At 41.5% G+C, this 19,411-nt stretch overlaps 1 protein-coding gene across 1 annotated transcript; it reads left to right on the top strand.

The window, feature by feature from the left end:
* The first annotated feature begins 14,160 nt into the window (after window positions 1–14,160).
* LOC133832600 (uncharacterized) lies at window positions 14,161–15,131 on the top strand. Its single transcript, XM_062262919.1, has 2 exons — window positions 14,161–14,499; window positions 14,670–15,131. Exons 1-2 carry the CDS (start codon window positions 14,161–14,163, stop codon window positions 15,129–15,131), a joined length of 801 nt encoding a protein of 266 aa, XP_062118903.1.
* The last annotated feature ends 4,280 nt before the right edge of the window (window positions 15,132–19,411 follow it).

The following is a 19,411-nucleotide window of genomic DNA, read 5'->3' on the forward strand; positions in this document are numbered from 1 at the left end:
ATCGAGGTTAAGGTAGCCTCGCATAGAGTCCAGGCATATGACCAAGAACGTAATCACGAATTGCTCTGCGCGTCCCTCGACTTGATTGATGTAAGATAAGAAGATTCACAGCTCCAGTTCGCGCATTACCAGTTAATAATCACTCGTTATTTCAACTCAAAGGTCAGAAAACGTGCCTTTAGCATTGGCGACCTGGTCCTCAGGAGAGTCTTCTTAGCCAGTAAAGATCCCAAAGATGGAGTGTTGGGACCAAACTGGGAAGGGCTATATCAAATAATCGAGGTCATAAAGGAAGGAACCTACAAGTTAGCTCGGCTTAATGGAGAAGCAGTCCCATGAACTTGGAACGCAATCCATCTGAAGAAATATTATCAGTAATACCCCTGTAAGGCTGAACCAGAAAGGCCATCTTTTGTTTATTAAGCAATGAGAATTAAATCTTTTTTCATTATTGTGTATGTTTCTAGATGTAATCTCAAGTAACCACGAAAGACCCTTTCCTAATTACTCGGGGGGCATATGGCGCCTGGATACAACCAGGTTACCTTAAAGACTTAGAAGTTAATTCAAATCAATTGATCTATTTTTTTCTTAAAAAGCACGAGATATTGATAAAGGATTGACGCAAACTAACTTTTCAAATTAACGTCCTAGATGTAACTAGGTCCTAAAACTTAGAAGTTAATTCAAATTGATTGATCGGTGTTTTTCTTAAAAAGCACAAGATATTAATCAAGAAATAACGCGAACTAAGTTTACTAAATAACATCCTGGATGTAACCAGGTCCTAAAACTTAGAAGTTAATTCAAATTGATTAATCGTTGTTTTTCTTAAAAAGCACAAGATATTAATAAAAAATTAACGCGAACTAATTTTTTAAATTAATGTCCAGGATACAACCAGGGCTTATCTTAGAAGTTGGTTCAAAATTGATTAGCATGTTTTTTCTTAGAAAAGCATAAAAAGTCAATCACAGCACCAACAGAAACTAAGAGTATTAAAAGAGAAATGAGATAGAGGCAAAAGGATGTAAATCAATTAAGAATAAAGTTGATAAAACCAATTGTCTCGAGGTTAGAAAACCTCATAATACAAAGTTACAAAAAAAAATGTTTGAATGGTAAAAAGAGAAGAGAAGTCCTAGGCCCCGCCAGGCTGCTCCGATGAGGTCACCATCTCGCTCTCCTGCTCGGAGGCTGTGGAAGTCTCCCCGGTCTCGGAAGGTGCCTCTTTCTAAAGACGAGCTTTGAACTTCTCCAGGAAGGACTCCCATGCATCTGACCCCAGAAAAGAGAAGTCACCATCTGGGTTGAAGACCCGACAGTGGTACAGCATAGCCTCCATGGTAGAGCTGGAAGCTGCCCTCTCCGTCGCCAGGGCGGCCTTGGCCTCCTCGGACTCAGCTTTCGCGGTGTCCAGTGCGGCCCGAGCAGCCCTGGCCTCCTCGATCTCAGTTCTCGCAGCGACTAGGGCAGCCTTGGTAGCCTCGGCCTCCTGCAGCTTAGGTCGAGATGCGTCCAGCTCAGCCTGCACGGTCGTCAAGGCATCCTTGGCATCCTGTTCCTGCTTTTGGGCAGTATTAAGGGTGGCCAAAGCAGTCTGATGCTCGCCCCTCATATCCTCGAGCCTGGCCCTAGATCGGGATATGCTCCGGTGGAGAGCCAAGGCACCCTGCAAGACCAAAAGATAATAAGGCAACTGCCTTAGGGAAAAAAAAACAACAAACATGTGATGCATACGAGCAAGGAATACAAATGGCAATGCGAACTTACCGTGAGATCCATCCCCAGCGAAGACTCCATCACATTCTCCAGGCTCCTTGTCTCAATCGCCCGCAAGTCCCTCTCGGCAGCATTGTAATAATGGTCCACGGTGTAGCTCGCCGTCTCGTAGACCGTCCCCCGAAAGACATTGAGGATCTTCTCCAAAGCCCAAGGATTCACCGGAATGCGCACCTCGGGGGTTGAGGTCGACAAGGTCCCGGGGGGCACCTCCATTTCCTGAACAGAGGCAGGAGCTCGCGGAGGAGGCGGGGGCATCTTCTCCTTTGCAGGAGGGGGTGGAGGCACTTTTTCCTGAGCCGTTGGGGCCTGGTTTTTCCCCTTTGTAGGGGACTTGGAAGTAGTCCTGATGGCTTTCTTCGCCAGCCAGAGCTTTTTTACCATGGGCCCGGAGGCCCCGGAGGAGGGTTTCCCTCAAGGGAACATAACTCGCAAATCGTTGCTCCCGGACTGAGATATCTCCTTTGTAGAAGAAAAGACAAAGCATTAATATACATGTAGAAATATTTGGGCAAAACAAAAAAAATAAAAGGGAAAAGCAAAGCTCAAGTATGTATTGAAAGGGACCCTACCCTCCGAGCTAGAGGAGGAATCTATAGTCACGACCACCGGCCCCGGAGCTGCAGTAGGGGAGTCTAAGATAACGACTTCACGGGCTGGAAGAGGCTCTGGGTCCGAATCTGGCTCAGGACTAGACTCTTCTACGTACTGCCTAAGACCCGGAGCTACCACACCCTCCCGGAGGGAGGGCTACGACCGAAGGTTGGTCCCGTACTCCTCAAAAAAGGCCGACCTAAATGCTAGGGTATTATCTACGACTACAGTACCCCTAGGGTGGCTCATGTCATACCCCAGCACGAGCTGGTCGACGCATTGGAGTAAGGTCATGTCACGGTCCGGGTCATTTCAATGGCGGTGAACGGGCTGGCTGGGATTGAACCTAGCTAGCCGAAGATCTGCGGTGGCCCTATCTAACTCCCTAAATAGATAAGGATTACCTTGGCTGGAGGGGCCGACTACTGCCCCGGAATGGGCCCTCTCCACGTTCGCTTCTTGGGCGACCTCCAACGGCCGCTTCCGCCATACGAGGGGCACCTCGTCCTCCTCGTCCTCTTCCTCTCTCGAGGCCTCCTCCTCGGGGACGGGCGCCATCTCGCGAGCTGGAGGGAGCCCCTGTGGTCTCCTTAAGGCCAAAGTCTGGCGTGGAGAGATTAGCTTGCACGCCAGCATCGTCTCGTCGGACACGAGATGGCAAAAGTTCTTTTCGCTTGGGGGCAGCCCCGCCAATGTCTCGTATTGACCCTCGAGGGTCACAGACTTGGCCGTCCTCGCGAAAATGGCTGCATGATGGTTTCTAAGTCAGGAACTAATAAAAGAAGCTATTCAGTAATAAACCTATGAGCTAAGAGTAAAAGATACTTACGAGGGCGGTTGAAATAGTGGTGTTCCCAGTAGCGAAACCCCTTGGACATAAAGAACTAGTCTTTAAAGTCCTTGGGGTGGCTGGGCAGCTCAATGACCGGTGCCGTGTTTGGAAAACGGGTCAGATAGTAGAACCCGTCGCCTCGCCCCTGTTGCTCCGGGTTGGCCTTGAGGCAAAAGAAGTACAGGATATCCGCCGGTGTGGGGACCTCCAATTCCTGCTTTAGGAATAGGTATTTCATCCCCGCTAACAAGCGATATGAGTTAGGGGGAACTGAAAAGGAGCCAGCTTCACGTAATTAAGAAAATCCACGAAGTACTGGTCCAGCGGAAGGAAGGCCCCAGCCTTGACATGCTTGTCGCTCCAAGCGGTGCACTCCTCGTCGAGCGGCGCGCAGCTCCACTCACCTTCAAGGGGAGGTTGGGCGTTTAGGGTGCCCCTCCCAATCTCGATGTTGTGGGAAAGGAATATCTTATTCACTTTCCCCTGGGAGTTGACCTTCGAGACGATCCTCTCGGCCACGAAGAAAGCGTCATGCCCCACCTCGAGCTCTTGCTCCACGGCTGGACCAAAAACGGGGATTGGAGAGTCCGTGACCACCTCCTTTCCTTTGGCTTGCTGAGAAGACGAGCTGCCAGCAGTCTTCTTGGGGACGTTCTTCTTTGGTCCCATTTGGTCGCCTAACGAACAAAAGAAGAAAATTTAGAAAGGACGACCTATGCATAAGAAAGAATCTAACGCAAAGTGTTTCCTTTACACGGGCTGAGTTAATCTCAGCCCGTGGAGAGTGAGACCACGCGGTTCTATGAACACGCGCTTGTGCTCCCAACGGATCCCCGATTACTCGGAATCCGTGTGTCAGGAGGGTCAGGTTAAAAGTTTTCCTTGGAAGGAAAGTTTCAGTAGGAAAACAGTGCAAAACCGCCTGTGAAGCGTGTCCCCTAAGCTACCCGGTTTTGCACCCTAAAAGCTAGTTATTTCAAACAAGCATACAAAAATTCTACCCAGAAAATTTCCCCAGAAAGTGTACCCTTTGAGTCGTACTCCTTAATGGTTTTTTCTACGGTCCATTCCCTAGAATAAAAACCTATGCCTATCGTACCCACAAAAAACCAGCAAAATACTGCATGCGGCTACAGAAACAATTTACCTAAGCAACAGTGAAGAAGAAATTTAAAGCATGTACAAGCGGAGAACTTACATAATATTTTGCTGTGATGAGGCTGAAAGGGTCGTCTGGGTTGGAGTCCTGCTGAAATTTCTGGTGCCAAAGCCTCAAAGGAGCTCTCGTACCTGAACTTCTAGAATGCTGGGAATAGTAACTGGAAGAAAGAAAGGGTTTTTTGAGACTGAGAAGATGAAGAAATGAGAAAACTTTCAAATAAATGGGTGGCCCATGCGAAAGGTGGCCACCCCTTTTATATACGTAAGAGGCCAAATGAGGAGGGCTGTTGGACTACCTCTAGGATATGAGGATCACTACTGGAAAGGCGAAACGACGGTCGGGTATAGGCTAGGACATTTAATGCGGTTCTCGGAAGGCGTACCATCACCAACCATAATGCTCCACGTACTCGACGCCTACATAATGGGCGGAATGTGAAGAGTCCACAGAGAAGCCTGGAAAGCCCCACAATGGCCCCAGGTGACGTCATGTGCCACGAGCAGAGACTTGGGGGGCAAATGTACGACCTACTATTTTATTATATAGCCTAACTCTAGTTTGTAATCCTTAAATGCTAAAAGTTTGAGACAAAGTGATTTCTTGTTGAGTATGGGAGAAAGGATAGCGAAGTGATGTAATTTGATGGGATTCCAATGGAATGGTTAAGGCTATTGTAACTTGTGTTTTAGGACTTTCTTAAGGGTGTTAGGAGTTCTAGAAGTTTTAAAGGAGTTTGCATAGAGTCTGTACGCCCTAATTATCCACGGGCTATTAGCAAGCTGAGAAATGGCATAGTTACCTCAGCCACGAGGATGCCACGTACCCAGAGCTTTTGTTACCAGGTCCCACCTCTTTAGCTTGAGGTAACCAAAGGCTTACTAAGGTTACAAAGGAGTCGGGTCAGAAGTATGGACACCGCGGGCTAAGAAGACATCCAGCTCGAGGTACGAGCTTGAGTTGGATCTATGTCCCCTTATAAAGTCTACCACGCAATGTAAATGTGCATATATCAGACATCACATGTCTGATATATCCCTGAATTCTCGGACACGCAGCATAAACGTGCATGTTCAAGCACCCACGACTGGGTTGGGCTGTGCGGCCCATTATCCCTCTTACCTATTGATTAGACCACACTTGATTTGTCAGGTTTTAGGAATTAATCATGAATGTCACAGAAGTGACATGATGGGTAAGATGGTCACAGGATGACCCCCCTTGCCAACACCCAGGTGCCCTCTCCTATAAATATGGAGACCCTGGGAGTTGCAAAGGGTTGGATTCTATTGTGTAAAGAAGTATCCTGTAAAGAATACCAGAAAGATAGCAATAATATTGGCTGGTGGAGTAGAAGGATTTTAACCTTTGAACCACCTAAAAAGATATTCGTGTCACCATTTTATTTTAAGATCATTCATTTGTTACGGTTCATTACTTAGCACTAATCCCATTCTCTTATTCTATTAATTATTTGTTGGCGAAGAACCGCGTCAACAGAGTCTAATATGATTTATTGTCTCCAGGTTCAAGTTTCTGTGTTGTTTGGATTAGGACATTCTAAAGGACACTTGAATGGAACAATGAACGTGTTTTGGAGTGTTGCTGGACTTGAGGTAAGAAATGTTGTGTCTCTAACACAAGGTGTGCATTGAAGGGATAAATGTGATGAATATGTGATATAATTATATATATGTATGTTTATGTTTATGATTTTGTCATGTATGTTATGACTTTACATGTATTGCATGTTTACGTACATTATTGTATTCTTACGTTGATATGGGTGCTTTAATATACTTTAGGAAATTCACTATAAAGTATGTTTATGTTGTGAAATTTTTTGGTTTCTGGTGGTCTTGACCGAGTTGTGCGCTCTTGAACAATAAGATTCGATATAGTTTTTAATTCTTATGAGTAATAGGTTATGTTTCATAGTAGTTTTACTGGTGTTTTATTATAGAAAGAATTATAACTTGCTTAAATGGATTGGGCATTTATGATATGTTTTATTTAGTCTATTATTGGTGTGGAATTGAGTTAGGGGTCAAAAATTGCGAATCTCGTTTGACCTTGTCGACCGACTTGCGATAAAAAAATTCAGGAAACTATAATTTGTAATTTATGCATAACTATATGCTTGGGTATCAGATTTTGATCATTTTTGTATGGTTGGAAAGATTATTTAAAGTCCTACTATTTTATTATATAACCTAACTCTCGTTTGGAATCCTTAAATGCTAAATTTTTTTGACACAATGATTGTAGCATCTCAGAATTTTACCTAGCTAGATAGTAGTAGTAATAGTAGTAGCTTGTAGTATTTTAGTTTTTGTGGATATTGGTTCAAGCCAGGATTTAGTTGGAAACTTGTAGAAATAGTTATGGATTTTATAAGTTTAACCTATTGTTTAGAAATATTAATTATAACATAACGTTTGATTAGTATACCTGGTCCTAGAAATATTATTTATTACAACCTAAGGTTTAGATATAACTAATAAGAACGCGACACTTGTCACAAGCATGTTTATTTAGTATTTAAGCATTTTAGATGAATAAATTAATAAAAGATAAATCTAGAAGCTATAGAACCTTCCAGCAGCTGTTAGGATTACGTTTTACTCAGTCAAAGTTTTTTCAACAAACTTTAAATATGTTGAAAGTGTTCAAAAACATGTTTAAAAAAATCGTATGCCGATATATTGCAGCTATAGTGCTGATACATCACCTACGAAAGATATAGAAAACACGTAGACTGCGCACGAACGAAACGACGGAGGCTCGGGGCATAGGTATAGGCGATATATCACCTAGGGTAGGGCAATATGTCGCCCTTAGGTTTGATTTTTGAAACTCCGTGGAATCTGAGCTTAAAACAACCCTCAACCACTTGGACTTGCTCTAAACGTTTTTGATCGAGTTCTGGGCATCTGTTGAAACGAAAATTCAAATTTATTCAATTATTATTCATTTTAATATGGGTTAGTTTCACTCCTTGAACACTATAAATAGGACCTAGCACTCATCCATTTCATTCATTACTCAAGAATTCTTAAGAGGCTCCAAGCTGCTAAGTTTATTCAAGAGAGAAAACACTAGGGTTTTGAGCTTGAAAAGCTTTCCAATCTAAGCTTTATAAACACTTGGGAAGTAAGATAGAGTGTTATTTCAGTATCAAGGTGTTGATCAAAGTTCTAGTCCATTCAAGTTATTCTTATCCTCATATTTAGTTCCTTATATTTCGTTTATTTTCTTTCAGATCCTAACTCATTATTATGGCTTTTGGTTAGGTGTTTAAGTTCTTGAAACATAAGGTTCTTCGGTAAGTTTCTATCTTGATGGTTTAGATCTCTTTTCCATCTCCATTTCTTTAGAAACTCATGGTTCTTATTGTTGATTTTAGGAGTTTTCCAATCCCGTTCTTGTCTCAAATATCCTAGTTTTTGGTAAGGAAAATAGGTTAGATTATATGTGTTATGATATGTTTATATGCTATGATATGTTATGGTTTATATGTGTTATGATATGTTTATATCCTAGTTTAGAGTTATGATCTACCCTACCTCGATTGGTAGAAGGAGGATCTAGATGGGTTATCATATACTATTTTGTGATCTAACCTTCCTAAATTAGTAGACTGAGGACCTAGATGGTTTTATCACATGCTACGGTAATGAGTTAATAGCCGTTAATATTGTAGTCCTATATGATATACGTTTTTACGTCATATGTTTTATGATATAGTCTTATGATTTATGATATATGTTTTTAGTAGATTTTCCTTGCTGGGCATTTGGCTCATTCCTTTTATTTTAGATGGTGTAGGAAAATGAGCTTAGAAGGTGCGATGGATTCTTGCAGCTTGGCATGTGTACTAGGGATGGACAGAATGAATGGACTGCTAGAAGATAGAGGATGAAGCTATTTTAAGTGTTTAAATTTATGTATTTATTTTCCGCATATAATTTTGGATAATTAATTAAATATTATGTTTTCTTTATATTAAACAATGGGATCCCATGCCGTATTTTGGAATTTTTTTATAATAAAGATTTTATTATTTTATGCATGTCTTTCAAAATAGTAGCTATGTCTTAGTAGTTTTTAATGGTCTGAAGTCATAGAATTAGTCAGGGCATTACAGTGATTTCTTGTTGAGTATGGGAAAAAGGATAACGAAGTGTTGTAATTTCATGGGATTCTGAATGAATGGTTTAAGACCTTTGTAATTTGTGTTTTAGGAAATTCTTAAGGGTGTTAGGAGTTCTAAAAATTTTAAGGGAGTTTCCGAGTCTAATATGATTTATTGTCTCTGGATTCAGGCTTCTGTGTTGTTTTGATTAGGACATTCTAAAGGACACTTGAATAGAACAATGAACGTTTTTTGGGGTGTTGTTGGGCCTGTGGTAAGAAATGCAGTGTCTCTAACATAAGGTGTGCATTGAAGGGAAAAATGTTATGTATATGTGATATAATTATGTATATGTATAGTTATGTTTATGATTTTGTCATGTATGTTATGACTTTATGTGTATTGCATGTTTACGTGCATTGTTGCATTCTTACGTTTTTATGTGTGTGTTAATATACTTTAGCGAATTTTCTATGAAGTATGTTTATGTTATGACATTGTTTCGTGTCTGGTGGTCTTGAACGAGTTGTGCGCGCTTGAACAATAGGTTATGTTTCTTAGTAGTTTAATGATGTTTTATAATAGAAAGAATTATAGCTGGTTAAATGGATTAGATGTTCATGATAGGGTTTATTTAGTCTATAATTGGTGTCGAATTGAGTTAGGGGTGAAAAATTGTGAATCTCGTTTGACCTTGTCGACCGGCTTGCTATAAGAAAATTCGAGAAACTAGATTTTGTAATTTATGCATAACAATTTGCTCGGGTATAAGCTTTTGACCTTCTTTATATTGTTGGAAATGTTATTTAAAGACCTTATATTTTATTGTATAGCCTAACTCTTGTCATGAATCCTTAAATGCTAAATGTTTGAGACAAAGTGATTTCTCGTTGAGTAAGGGAAAAAGAATAGCGAAGAGTTGTAATTTGATGGGATTCCAATGGACTGCTTTAGGGTCTTTGTAATTTGAGTTTTAGGACTTTCTTAAAGCCGTTTGGTGTTCTAGAAAGTTTAAGGGAGTATGCGTAGAGTCTAATATTGAAACGCCCCAAATTTTCTAATAAGGCTTAGTGCTTTGATTTCATTGTATTACTACTTGATTGACTGTGATATATGTGTGTATCAGTATATGATTGCTTGAGTTATGATATCATATGATTAGATATGCATGGTTAGGTGGATTAAATATGAATCTGGGTCCTTTCTAGTTAATAACGGTATGTTTGCAATTTTAGTCCTTTGAGGGCATAAATGTAATTATATGTGTGTTATGCTTGAGACCACTGCATTATGGAGATATATTTGAGATGTGTGGACCGAGGCAGTCCTAGGGAGCAGATATGCAGAATAGTCACAACGATGTCAAATACCCGGCTAGGGGTGAGCCTAGGGGTATTTTGGCTAGCTGGGTATTTTGGGGAGTTAGTATGTGTTTGGGATTTACCGAATAACGAATATCTATTTAGCGATTTTTTGGGTATGTCGGGATTAATTGGAGATTTATAGAACTACTTGAGGAATTAGCGGAAATGTGGTAAATGACGTTTTCGCCCTTAGGGCCGTTGAAGGGAAACATTTTGATAAGGGACATTTTAGTGTTTTTTGCAAAGGGATAGACTTAGACCTTAGGAGTCTAGAACTAAGGAGAAGAAATTTAGTCTCTGAACCCATTTCTTCTTCTCTCTCTCGTGTAACACTCTCTCACTCTAAGGCTTGGAAGTTTTGTTAAACTGGTGATGAATTGGCTTAGGAATTGAGGATTTGAAGCTTGGGAACTGAGGAATTGATGCTAATTTGATTGGGGATTTAACTCAGTGGTCGGAATCCTTTCTAAGGTAAGCTTTACAACTAGATTTCTCTGTGAATTTCTCTTGCTAGGTTTTAACTAAGATTTTTTCTAGCCTAGGTTGTTAAGATTTGATGGGGTTCTTCGTTAGTTTTTTGGGTATTAATGCTGCTTATGCTGTGTGATTGGAAATTCAAGGTTTAGGTGTTGATTTGGGTGAATTTCAGTGGAATTGGCTTGAGAAAATGTAGGTGAGTTATGGGTTTTGAGCTCAAGCCGCGACCTGTGGGTGTTAGAGAGCCCTGGTGGTTCTATGAAGTTGCCCAAGTGCTGTGGCGCAGGTTAGGGTGCACTGTGGTCGTGTTCCCCAGGTGAGAGCCTCGAGCTCTCCCACTTGTAGAGGGTCGCGGGGCCTCTGGGGAGGGAGGTGTCTCAAATAGAAAATAACGACCAATTATGATTTTTAGGCCTGGGAACTCAAGCTTAAGGGCTTGGGATGGATTCTACTACCCACTTTAGTAGAATTTGAGCTCTTGGAGGCTAGTATATTATTCTTAAGTGTTTAATTGGAATAGGTTTTGATGGTTATTTATTATATTTACGTTGAGACTAGGTTTTACCACTAAGTATCGGGTTTAGGGATCGTGCTCGGGATTGCACTATACAGTTAGCTCGAGACTCAGGTGTAATGCCCTACTACCCTAGAGCCTTTACCATGTGATTTTAAAAGGTGCCATTAGCTGGCTAATCGAGCTATTATACTGAAAAGTGTGGTTAAATCAAAAGAAAGACCTGTTTAATGAAAATTAAGTATCAAAGAGTTGGTCATTTGTTAAAGTTATAAAAGTGTAACATTGGGATCCCAAAATACTGTTTTGAAATATATTTACAATCCAAAAATATTAGTACAGTTGACCTAAGTGACAAAATCGAACGTTTACAACGTGTCTCTTGAACCTCGAATTAGTCAACGACACGGAGTGAAGTAAAATGATAGAAAATGAGATGAAATCAAGATGAAAAGATATATGACACAAAAGATTTATAGTGGTTTGGACCCAATAAAATGGTAACAACCTACATCCACTTAGTGTTCTTATTGATGAATAATTCCAAAAATGGTGATCAATGAACTAGGGTTCACAAGTTTCACAAGCTTTTGGATGAATACAATTATGGTGGATAAAAACACTCTATTTCTCTCTTAGAATTCTGAAGATCCAAAATTTCCAAAAGTCATTTCTCTTGAGCCCTTTGTTTCTTATTTATAGGCTCAAGGAGTTCTACATGGGACAATGGGCCTTAATTACATTTAATATGGACGTATCTAAATAATAATGGAAATTACAATTAATACGTAATTACAAGATTACAAAGAGAAAGAAATAAGTGAAAATATGCAACTAGACTGGTCGCCCATAATTATGATGTCTGATGAGCATATGATCTTCGGGTCGATGGTCGAACAGATTATACTCACTTAAACTGCCACGTGCATCGCACGTGTAGGCCAATCCTGCCACATCATCAGGAAGTCTGTTTTTGGGTAGACATTTTCCTCCCAACTTTATTTTACTGCGACCATCATAAAGCAAAATTAACCGACCGACCTTCCGTCTGACCTGTCACATCTGTCAGCACCTTTTCGAAAAAGGTAGCTAATTATGGCCGTTGCAGTTTCCCAAAAGCATTTTGACGGCTAACACGTTTGCCCACGTTTTGAAAACTCACTCCCATCATTACTTCTTTTACAGTGCCACGATCAGTATAAATAACTCTCCCTGCTCTCTTTTTACGTTTCTCCACTCTTATTTTCCTCAAGACTCTTAAGAACAAAGCAAGATCAACTTAGAAAAAACTTGGCAATCCGAGTTATGTTTCTCCAACCGCTTGTATTAAGGCTCGCGACCCCACTTCAATATTTCATTCAAGTAAGTTTCTTGATCTTCTTTGTTTCTGATATGCCATGCAACATTCATTTCTCTAGTTTTTTGATATTCGGTGCTTTGAGTTTCTGAATGTTCTTGAGAAAAAATTATTTTGGGGTAATTGGGCTTGTAGGCAGTATGATAGGATAGGAGTTTAACTTAGCAAAAACACTAAATGAGGCTTAGGAATTGGCCTTGGATGTAGGAATATTGATTTAGAGAGCAAAATCGAAGTAAAAATTCAATTTTTATGCATTCAGAAAAATCTGGGTTTTCCCCGCCTATTTTCATATTCGAAAAGTTTCCTTGAAAAAGCTTTTCAATTCTTCTTTTTAATCCATTTTCCAAACTGTTCGAATGTTTTTAGTGTTCACGTTAGAATGCTGCTGGTCGTATGAAAGCTTATCTTTTATACATGAGCAACGTTATCCCAGCATTTCCACTTCTTCTATCTGTTGGCCGTAGATTCTCATCTCCCCTTTTCTGTTCTCATATTTTCATGTACGCTCCTTGGGGAGGTGAGAGGCTGATTGACAATGACTTGCTCGCGCTACTGTTCGAGGATCAAGAACACCCATCCCTATCATTTTTAGAAGTTCCTTTTCTCAACACAACTAACCAAACAAACCCCCGATTCAACGAATATGGGTCGCGTGAAGTATACTGCGTGTAGAAAGAAGAGAACAGCTAATTCTTCTTCTAACTAGCCTGCCCCTCGCACTGAGGACCCTTCTATAAATCCCTAGCCTATAAACATTGTACCACCCAAAATCCAAAATAAAGCCCAACCTCGCAACGACCTTAGGCTAGAGGTCAAATGGTATGTTGCACCTCTAGCATTGTCTCTACTAGGATGGTAACTAACTATCTCAAGAAGTACGGTCTTCCTGGGATAACCCTCATCAAACCTTCATTCGACCAAAGGGAAAACGTGCCTAGGGGCGCCTTCACCGCCTGGTCGAGGTACCATATCGAGGCAGGAGCAATCTTTCCTCTGCAAAAATTCTTTCAAGGGGTGGCCAAATATTTTGAGGTCGACCCTTTTCAAATTTCCCCCAACGGATATAGAGTACTATTTGCACTCTATATCCTTTATAACCATAAGAAGTGGCCAGTACCAACACCACATGAGATCAACTACTTGTTCGATCTCAAATTCGACCCTAACCACAACAACACGGGGTTCTTGCACTTCTACCACCAGGAATCTGCTCGCACCATCTTAAGCGACATTACCTAAAAGCCCAATGTAGGGAAGTATTTCCAGGAATACTTTCTTACAACAGATCTGGTCACTGATAATCTGGCCTTCACCCGAGGAGGTAAATTTTTTTACTCACTGATTGTTTAATTTCTTCTAGCTTTTCTATACTATCTTTAGAACTTTAGTGTTGTTTAGGTCCATGGTACTGACTAGTCCCTACTCCAGAGATGGAGTTAAGGGCAGTTGCCTTGGCCAATATGATGGACATCAAAAAAAGCGTCAAGGAGTTGGTCACGGAGAGCAACTAAAGGCTGGTCGGCCTTGTGGCACCTCACTAGGATGTGAGGGAGTCCACAACAGGGAGTGCTACTGGAGGAGAGATCCTCGAGCAGCACCAGGATGTGTCACAGCCCTCGAAGAGGCGGGCAACAGGAGTGACCATCAGGGAACCTTCTAGCATTCCACGAGCTGCTGCAATTTTGAACCAATGGGGGAAAGGCAAGCAGAAAATTCCAGAACACCCCGACCCCATACTCGAGTCATCTGATGAGAATGGTACTGGCTTCTTAGTCTTAGATAGTTTTCCCATTCCCTGTCATTTATAAAACGGGGACGGCAAATTTAAATATGCGATCAGTAGTATAAATTCAGACTACTTAGAATTTTTCTTACTCTTATTTCCTTCCTTTAGTAAGTATCTCAATTTATATTGCCTGATTGTTTGTTTATATCATGCAGTCATGCCTTCCAATGACGCATTTGACCTGTACAGCCAACCTAAAACCATTGCTCCTGCGAGCAGAAAGAAGGGCAACAGGCGGCATCCTACGGAAAGCAGTAGCGACCCTCAAAAGAAAATGGCTCGGACTGAGGATCCTCCTGGACCTGTACCTTCCAAGGAAACTACTCCTCCTCCAGCTCCCATCGACCAGACTCTTCCACCAGCTCCCGTCGACCCAACTCCTCCCGCTCCTGTCAACCCAATGCCTCCTGACCAATCAGGCAAAACTCAGGCCGAGGCTGTTCCAAGCACAGCCTACAACTCGACCAATGAGAAATTGAAGAAGCTATCAAGACAGGTACAGTCGGGAAGCCTTCAGTAATGTCTCCACCATGAAGGTCAAGCAGATTCTCAGACGCTGGCTGAATGAAATTCGCAATGAAAGTTGCTATTTTTTTACTGTGTCTTAGTTGTCTATCTCGCCCTTTTCATTTACACTAACAACTTTTCTTTTTTCTCTGATCGCAGGTAGTTTTGACCCTGAGTACAGGCTGGCATCCCTTGGAGGAGTCGTCTGCCAAGCAAGCTGAAGAAATTAGAGATGTCGAGGGAAGACTTACCGAGCAGCTCAAAGCAGTGGAGGGAAGACTTGCCGAGCAGCTCAAAGCTGCCGACGATAGACACGCCCAACTGGTCGAGGAGCTAAGAGTAGTTGAGGAGATAAATGCCCAACTGGGTGAGGAGCTGAAGCAACATAAGGAGACTTTGGTCAAAGTCATTGAGTCAAAAGAGAGGTACAAGGAGTCTTCAGTGTTGAACTTCAAAGAGGCCTCCAAACTCCAAGACGAACTGGCGATCAACCAGAAAGAAACTGCTGAGCTGGAGGAGCGAGTTAAATTGCTTGAAGAAACCAACACTAGTGATTTGGAGCGGTTCAAGGGAGCAACTTCAACTGCTCTTATATGTTCTGGAAATAGAACCGCGAGGTGAACTTTGATTATTTACAAAAGTGTATGAAGCAGGCTGAGCTGGCAAAATGCATTGCTCGCCTTGAAGAGGAGGATAAATTCAGGCATCCCCCGAGATCTCTTTGGCGACGAATATTGACGGCATCGACGAGGACGCTGGGACCTCCATCGACTAGCAGCCCGAAGAAGATCCTCCTGCTGCTCCACAATTTTATCTATTTTATTTTAATTTGTAACTAGGACACACGAACCATGGTTCGTGATGTCAAGACAATTTTTTGCTGCATAGGCAGCTTTCCTTTTAATTAACAATTACATCCGAGCAGTAACTGCTCACGGTGTAAAACATTTTACTTTAATATTATAATATTTGCAATTTATTATAACATCTATTTGCATGACTAAACTTAGGATAACACTTTGACTTGATTTGACAAAATTTAAACAAATTTTTTAAAAATACTCTAAGTACCGTAGTATGCTTTCCCTAATTTTCCTCGTGTGTTTACATATACTTGTTGATATGCTTTGCTTGCTTAGTACCTTATATGGCCCCCAAGGGATCGAGGAGCTTAATTTCCTCGGTCACTTGCCAAGACCTGGACTTGTTCGAACATTACCGCTCGTAATAGAGACTTGTAAAAAATGATAATATAGCAAAACATCACATATAATGAGCAAATAGTTGTAATAAATACAATAATTGGCAAGAATAACTGGCTTTGCACAGTTTCTTTTATTTCTCGTAGTAAATGGACAATTGTGTCTGTACGAGTGATCGAAAAATTGATCTTACACTTATAAGCGACTAGTCATATGACTGACTAACCCTTGTTCATAAACTTGTAAAAAGTGAAATTAATACAAGCCAATTCTTTAAAAAGAATTGTTTTATTGATAATACTTGCGCAGGTGTTCTCCATTCCAATAGCGAGGAATGAGATCTCCACTTAAGCGAGCAAGTTTATAGGTGCCTGGTTGGAAGACTTCTTCAATTTGATACGAACCTTCCCAGTTAGGTCGAAACACTCCAGCAGCTTGATCGCGAGTGTTAAGAAAAACTCTTCTAAGTACCAAATCTCCCACATTAAATTTTCTTTAGCGTACTATAGAGTTGAAATACCGAGCGACCTTTTGTTGGTAAGCTGCTACTCAAAGTTAAGCTTGGTCGCGCCTTTCATCGACCAAATCCAAAGATTCCGTCAACAATTGACTATTCACACTCAGATCATATGCCAACCTTCTATGCGATGGTGGATCCAATTCAATAGTAAACATGGCTTCATATCCATAGGCCAATGAAAATGGAGTATGGCTTGTTGCTGTTCGATAGGACGTTCTATACGACCAAAGGACTTTGGGTAATTGTTCTGGCCATGCCCCCTTCGATTCATCAAGGTATCCTTTAGTGTCTTGTTGATATCTTCAACCTATCCATTTCCCTACGGATGAGCTACTGAAAAAAAAAACTCTGGATAATCTCATGCCTTTCGCAAAAATCCGTCAACATATTGCTGTCAAATTTTGTGCCGTTATCTGAGGCAATCTTTCTTGGTAATCCATAGTGACACACAATGTTCTTAACCACAAAATCTAGCACCTTCTTGGTCGTTATTGTTGCAAGCGGCTCAACTTTGACCCACTTTGTGAAGTAGTCAACACCAACAACATCATACTTGACGTTGCCTTTTCCCGTGGGTAAAGATCCAATCAAATCTATTCCCCACACTCCGAATGGCAACAGGCTTTGCATCTGTTTTAGCTCATTAGGGGCTGCTCGCGGTATCTTGGAGGACCTTTGGAACTTGTCACACTTCCGAACAAAATCCACAAAGTCCTCATTCATCGTTGGCCAGAAGTATCCTTGCCATAGGATCTTTTTTGATAAACTCTGACCCCCAACATGATCTCCGCAGAAGCCTTCATGGACTTCTTGCATAAATTATTTGGCCTTTTCCTTTGAAACACACCTTAGAAATGGCATTGAGTACCCTCTCCTGTACAAAATTCCATCGACCAGAATGAATTGAGATGACTGTTTCTTGAGGGTTCTTGCTTTGTTTCTGTTCACCGGCAGCCCTCCATGCTCTAAGTATTCAATGAAGTGTGTCATCCATGTGTCTGTTGCTATGATTACCAAGGAAGACTCTTCTTCTTGAATGGTCGGTGCAGACAAATGTTCAATAGGTACTATATTCAAGGTGTCAGCATCCTTCACGCTTGCTAACTTGTCAAAAGCATCAGCGTTTGAGTTCTGGTCGCGAGGTACTTGCTGAAGAGTTTATTTTTTGAACTATGCCAATAAGCCCTTTGCTTTGTTCAAATAAACAACCATCTTAAGACCCCGGGCTTGATATTCTCCAATAATTTGATTAACCACTAACTGGGAGTCACTGTAGACTTCGAGTGACTTTATATCCATGTCCTTGGCTAATCTTAATCCTATGAGCAGAGCTTCGTATTCGGCTTCGTTATTGGACGTTGTGAAGTTGAATCTGATTGCACAGTGGAATCGATGTCCTTCGGGCGTGAATAAGATCAAACCTACTCCAGCATTGTGCTCGTTGGTAGAGGATTCCACGAACAATTTCCAGGATGGAGTTTGGCTTTGGAGTTCAGGCTCTTCTATCGGTTTGGTATCCTGAAGCCCAGTGGCTTCTGGTTTCTACAGGACTTGCCATAGTGGTTGTTCGGTGCGTACTACGATGGGGTAAACTTGGAAGTATGGTCGTAGTTTTCTGGAGGTTAAAATCAAGCAATAGGCCAATTTCTCAATGAGCGGATATCCTAGTTCTGCTCCTATTAGCCTCTTGCTTATATAATACACATCTTTTTGAACATGTTCCTCCTCTCTGATCAGGACAACACTAGCAGCATACTCGGTGATCACCAAATAGATGAACAAAGTATCTTTCTCGACCAGTTTGGACAAAATCGGTGGTTGCGACATATGAGACTTTAGAGCCTAGAAAGCCTGCTCGCACTCTTCCGTCCACTTGAATTTCTTATTGCCCCTAAGCATATTAAAAAATGGAACGCATTTGCCTGTTGATTTGGAAACGAATCTACTCAAAACGGCAATCCTCCCGAATAGACTTTGAACATCTTTAATTTTAGCTAGCGACTTCATCTCGATTAGGGCCTTGATCTTCTCGGGATTAGCTTCGATACCTCGCGAGTTCACTATGAATCCCAAAAATTCCCCCGATCAACTTTTTGAACATGTGATTGACTAGTCATTGGTAAGTCGCACAATCGTTTTTCAAACGGAAGGGCATTACTTTGTAATAGTAAAGCCCTGTATTAGTTCGAAAGCTAGTGTGATCCTCATCAGGTGGGTCCATACTGATCTGATTGTATCTAGAGTATGCATCCATGAATGATAGGATCTCATGCCATGAAGTGGCATCGATCAGCTGGTCGATCTTAGGTAATGGGAAACAATCCTTTGGGCAGGCTTTATTGAGGTTTGTGAAATCCACGTATGTCCTCCACTTGCCATTTGACTTGGGAACCAGCACGAGATTAGAGACCCAAGATTGATAAAATGCTACCATGATGAATCCGTTCTCCTTTAGCTTCTCAACCTCCTATTTTAACGCTTTTGATCTATCTTTGTCGAGCAGCCTCCTTTTTTGTTGTACTGGTGGAAAATTTTTAGCTATGTTTAAGACATGGCTGATAACTGCTGGGTCAATCCCAACCATATCCTTATGCGACCAGGCAAATACTTCCTGGTTCTCCTTTAAAAATTCCACCAGTTTTTTCTTTGTTGTTGTCTCTAAGTTTTTACCAACTTTCACAACCCTGGTCGGATCTGCCTGATCAAGTTAGACCTCATCGAGGTCCTCAACTGGTCCTATGTCTTCTTCAAAATCCCCAAAGCGAGGATCTAAATCTTTATCCTCACTTTGGGCAACACCCTATTTGGTGACCTGCTCACCTGATTGGGCTTGTACTTCAATGGCCAATGGCAACCCTTTCTCATCTCTTTCTCTTGATCCACCCCTTTTTGCCTTGGTAATCGAGGAATTATTGCATTCCCACACTTCTCGTTGGTTTCCCAACATGCATCTTACCCCTGCGTCGGTCGGAAACTTCATGGCCAGGTACCAGACCAAGGTCACGGCTCGTAGGTCGACTAGAATAAGCCTTCTAATCACAACATTATATGCAAAAGGATAACCACCTACTTTAAAAGTAGTGAGTAATGTCATATTCATAGGTGCAGTTCCTGCTGTGACTGGAAGCCTGATCGACCCCATTGGCTCCAAATCCTTCACTGACAACTTCATCCTCTCC

Source organism: Humulus lupulus, chromosome 4, assembly GCF_963169125.1.
Source record: "Humulus lupulus chromosome 4, drHumLupu1.1, whole genome shotgun sequence".
Taxonomy (NCBI): Eukaryota; Viridiplantae; Streptophyta; class Magnoliopsida; order Rosales; family Cannabaceae; genus Humulus; species Humulus lupulus.

What these genes read in the sequence shown, in the direction of transcription:
- LOC133832600 (XM_062262919.1), top strand. Translation starts at nt 14,161, where the DNA reads ATGCCTTCCAATGACGCATTTGACCTGTACAGCCAACCTAAAACCATT. An exon ending in TGAAGAAGCTATCAAGACAG is followed by an intron (nt 14,500 to 14,669) that starts GTACAGTCGGGA and finishes CTCTGATCGCAG; the next exon opens with GTAGTTTTGACCCTGAGTAC.